The sequence below is a fragment of the Dipodomys ordii genome, unplaced genomic scaffold (assembly GCF_000151885.1).
Source record: "Dipodomys ordii isolate 6190 unplaced genomic scaffold, Dord_2.0 Scaffold9, whole genome shotgun sequence".
NCBI lineage: Eukaryota > Metazoa > Chordata > Mammalia > Rodentia > Heteromyidae > Dipodomys > Dipodomys ordii.
Genome location: NW_012267225.1, coordinates 27,314,770 through 27,319,285, shown reverse-complemented (window position 1 = coordinate 27,319,285; position 4,516 = coordinate 27,314,770). Strand labels below are relative to the sequence as shown.

The window sequence follows — 4,516 nt, the reverse complement described above, 5'->3', positions numbered from 1 at the left end:
CCTTCCTTCCTTCCTTCCTTCCTTCCTTCCTTCCTTCTCCAGATACTTTTGAAAATGCATTGGAAATTTTGGATTCTTCCTTGGGAAAATAAATATACACACACTTGGAAAGTTTTCTCTGCTTTTCAGAGATGGAGTTAGGATTATCTGCTTATATACAGGGGTTTCAACAACCCTACTTCCTTGCTGACATTTGTTACTTTCCACCTTTTTGACTGTAGCCAAATTCGTAAAGTTATAGATGCAAACTGGTATCTTATTGTAGTTTTAATTTACATTTTCCCACTACCTAATCATGTAAACTTTTAATCTACCTATCAAGGAAAGAGATTCTCTGGTTAGCCTACAAGTTCTTCTAAGCAGAAAAATGTCATTTATTTATACTAAAATGTAAAAGAAATGGACTTATGTTTGAGCACCTATATTTGCATATTTTGTGCTTGACTGGAACCCTTGCTTGGAAATGCCACCCTCTGCTTATCACTTAGTCATCTTGATTATGTCTTCATAATGACTTCACTGGCTACAGATAAACTGACTTTTCTTGTGTTTACATTATTTTAGGTGCAATACAGAGCAGAATGTTCCATAATTTTCCTCCTGACTTACTGCTATCATTAGCCATAGAACCTCTGACTGCAAATTTCCACAAATGGAGCCTCTCCATGCAGGTATCACATCAGTTACTCAATGACTTCAATATTCTTTGAACAAATAACAGAATTAATCATTTGTTTTATTTTTGTATCTAGAATTTTACAATGAATTCAAGGTTAATGAAGTTTTTCAATGTGTTAACTACAAATACAGATGGCAATCTTGAGTTCGTATCATCAATGGAAGGTAAATGTGTGTTGCTTCAGGGATAGTTTGTTAATACTTTATTACTTTGATTTTATCTCTCTTTCTCTGGAGATAGGGTCTCATTCTGTACTTCAGGCTGGCCTTGAACTCTTGATCTTTTTGCCTTCTCTTCTTGAGTATTGGGATTGCAGATTATGTATTTCTTTCCTTATGAATCAAAGTATACTGCTTCTCCTGAACAAGGAATCGGTGCATTTTTGGAAAAAGAAGACATGCCCATGTTCTAAATGAATTCCAGTTTACCTGGTTATTTTGTAGAATGAGGTAATGAAGAAGAAACAAGAACTTAGAGGAGAGAGGATGAAGAAATAAGCACTGAAATTTATTTCTGTTTCTAGCTGTTTTATACACATAAGTACTTTGATGCTGTCCAGAGAATAACAAAAAATGTGGCTTCTAGCGAAAAACATGTTTTACAAATATATTGATGCAGTAGGAAGGAAAGGAGGTTATTCAGGGTCACTTGCTGATTTTTTTTGTTTTTTATTTTTTGATTTTTACACTGATGCTTTTACTGAGGGACTGGATGCTGTCCTTTAGCTTTTTTGTTCAAGGTTAGACCTCTACTACTTGAGCTATAGCTCTACTTCTAGCTTTTTTTGGTGGTTAACTGGAGGTAATAATAATGCCATAGACTTTCCTGCCCAGGTTGGCATCTAACCACTTAGAATCCTGAGTAGCTAAGATTATAGGCATGAACCATTGGCACCTGATTTACCTATAGCATTTATGTCAGCATTACTGTTAAATGAGAACTTGAGATGAAGCTAAAGACAACCCTTCGTGGAAAGAACTTATGGAATAGGATTTGAAAGTCTCCGATTGTGAAATAAGGGTAAACTTGGAATACACCAAAGGAGAATTGCACTGAGAGTGGTGTGGGTAGGGTGAATTAACCTGGAGTACTCATAATGATAGGCTAGTCTCCTAGTGTTATTACATCCTGCTGAAGTTGAAAGTTTGTTTAAAGTTATCGCAGAGTGGTAGTATACCCACAGATATGGCTCCATGGCATGTTGACACTTGAGGTTTGGAGGAATATGAGCAGTCCATGGACAAAAAGCACTAATGTACAAGGAAGCAAATTGCTATGTATGAGAACTTAGAGGAATACCAGGTAGAGCTGAAGATGTTAGAATTAGGGCTGGGAAGGTGGCTCAATGGTAGAGTGTGCTTGCCTTGCATGCATGAGGCCCTGGGTTTGATTCTTCAGCACCACTTAAGCAGAAAAAGCTGGAAGTGGCACTGTGGCTCAGGTGGTAGAGAGTTAGCCTTGAGCTGAAGAGCTGAGGGTCAGTGCCCAGGCCCAGGGTTCAGGCCCCCAACTGACAAAAAAAAAAGATGTTAGAATTATGAGAGTATAGTAGCTTAGTAGCTTACAGTTTATTTTAACTTTTAAAATGAGATTTTTTTTTTTTTTTTTGCTAGCTGTGTGGCTTGAACTCAGGGCCTGAATGCTGTCTCTAAGCTTTTTTTTTTTTTTTTTTTTGGGTCCGGTCGTGAGGCCTGAACTCTGGGCCTGGGCGCTGTCCCTCAGCTCTTCAGCTCAAGGCTAGCGCTCTACCACTTGAGCTACAGTGCCACTTCCGGCTTTTTTCTCTTTGCTTATGTGGTGCTGAGGAATCGAACCCAGGGCCTCAGGCATGCAAGGCAAGTGCTCTACCACTGAGCCACCTTCCCAGCCCGCTTTTTTTTTTTTTTTTACTCAAGTCTTGTGCTTACCGCTTTGAGCCACAGCAACACTTTGGGTCTTCTGATGGTTAATTGGTGATAAGAGTCTCATGGACTTTCCTGCCTGGGCTGACTTTGAACCATGATTCTCTGATCTTAGTCTCCTGAGTAGCTAGGATTATAGTCATGAGCCACTGGTGCCTGGCTAAAATGAAAACTTTTAAAGTGAAAATATTAGCATGAAACAGAGTTGGACTAAGCTCAGCTATTAGAAGTTAAAAATAAGAGCTGGGTGAGATATTAGAGTTGAAAATAAGCAGTGTCTCATGCCTGTAATCTTAACTACACAGGAGGCTGAGATCTGATGAGCATAGCTAGTCTTGGCAGGGAAGTGCATGAGTCTTATCTCCAATTAATCAGCAAAAATCGTAAAGTGAAATGTGGCATAAGTGGTAGAGTGCCAGCCTTGAACAAAAAAGCTTAGACAGCTCCCAAGCCCTGAATTCCAGCCCCATTACTGTCACAAACAAACAAACAAAAAAAAGAAATTAAAATAAAAAGCCTTAAGAAGCAGCTTAGGTATAAGGAAAGATAAGTAAACTAGAACAGAAGATAGATCTGAAGGAATAACATAGATACTAGTAAAGTGTGTTGATACAAAGATTAGAATCTGGAGGCTAGAGTTGAGTCTTCTAATATACCAGCCAAAACTCTGGAAGGAAAAGGAAAAAGTAGTACAGATAGACTCCATATTAAAAAAAAAAAAAAGAAGATTAAGCCAAGTTCCAGTGGCTCATGCCTCTAATCCCAGCTACTCAGGAAGCTAAGACCTGAGGATTTGTGGTTCAAGGTTAGCCTTGGTGAGAAAATTTGAGGGATTCCCATCTCCAAATTAACCAGCAATAAGTCAGGTTGGGGATCATGGCTCAAGTGGTAAGAGTGAATACCTAACAAACATAGGTCTGGAGTTCAAACCCTAGTACTGCCATCAGTCAATCAGTTGAAGAAAAGACTCAAGTGGAAAAGAGAACTAGAAAAAGATTTTGAGGGAAATAAAAGAAAATATAATGATGATCTTGTGTAAGGTCAGGAGCAAACTATAAATACAGAAATACAAATTATAAAGGGAAAGATGGATGAATTCAACCAAATTAAGAAGTGGTGTTCAACAAAAACATAAAACAGATATTTGTAATCTGTGTAACTGAAAAGGAATCTATGTATTAAATATAAAGTAAAATTGTGAGTTAAGTAGCAAAAGCAGCTTATTACACATGAGGAAGAGGTCTGAATAGATACTTTGGGAACAAACTTTAGGTATCCCGTACATACATAGTTCATGGTTCAGGGAGAAGAGTTGCTCAGTGTGATCTTAATTGGGGGCATGCAAATGAAGGGCACAGAGGAAATCCATCTAACACCCACATGATTGCAAAATTGGGTCTGTTAGTTACAGATGCTGTCCAGGGTGTGGCACAGCACGCATTTGTGCATGTAGGATGGGGGAGAAAATATTCTGGCATTACTTTATCAAATTGAACATTTTCTAGTGTTATTTTCCAGGAGCTCAGTTCCTTGGTTTAAAGGTATCTCAGTGAAATCTCCCTGTGCATGAAAATGAAAGTGTTGCTATTATTTATGTTGGCCCCTAAGGGGAGACAATACAAATTGTTGTCAGGGCAGAGGCTAAATAAATGAGTGTACTGGAATATTGTGTAGCGGCTAAAGCCACACACCACATTCTGCAGGAATGTCGGAACAATTTTGATTTAAAGGAAACCTAAGGGAACATATACTCTGTTGGTATATTGTCATTTATGTGGTAATCAAAACTTGACAAAAAAGGGAACTATAGAGATAGAAAGAAAGAGGTGATGGGTAATTTATTTTTTTTTAATTTTATTTTATTTGTGAACATACTGTACAGAGGGGTTACAATTACATGGGCAGGATAATGCGTACATTTCTTACCAAGCATTGC

The 4,516-nt window shown here is 38.1% G+C and overlaps 1 protein-coding gene across 1 annotated transcript in view; it reads left to right on the top strand.

Annotated features, from left to right (window-relative positions):
• Ggh (gamma-glutamyl hydrolase (conjugase, folylpolygammaglutamyl hydrolase)) overlaps positions 1 to 4,516 on the top strand; it is a 35,746-nt gene that overhangs the window by 18,857 nt on the left and 12,373 nt on the right. The window contains exons 6-7 of the mRNA XM_013009274.1: positions 565 to 671; positions 753 to 843. Coding sequence (XP_012864728.1) covers positions 565 to 671; positions 753 to 843 — 198 coding nt within the window. The remainder of the gene's footprint in view (positions 1 to 564; positions 672 to 752; positions 844 to 4,516) is intronic.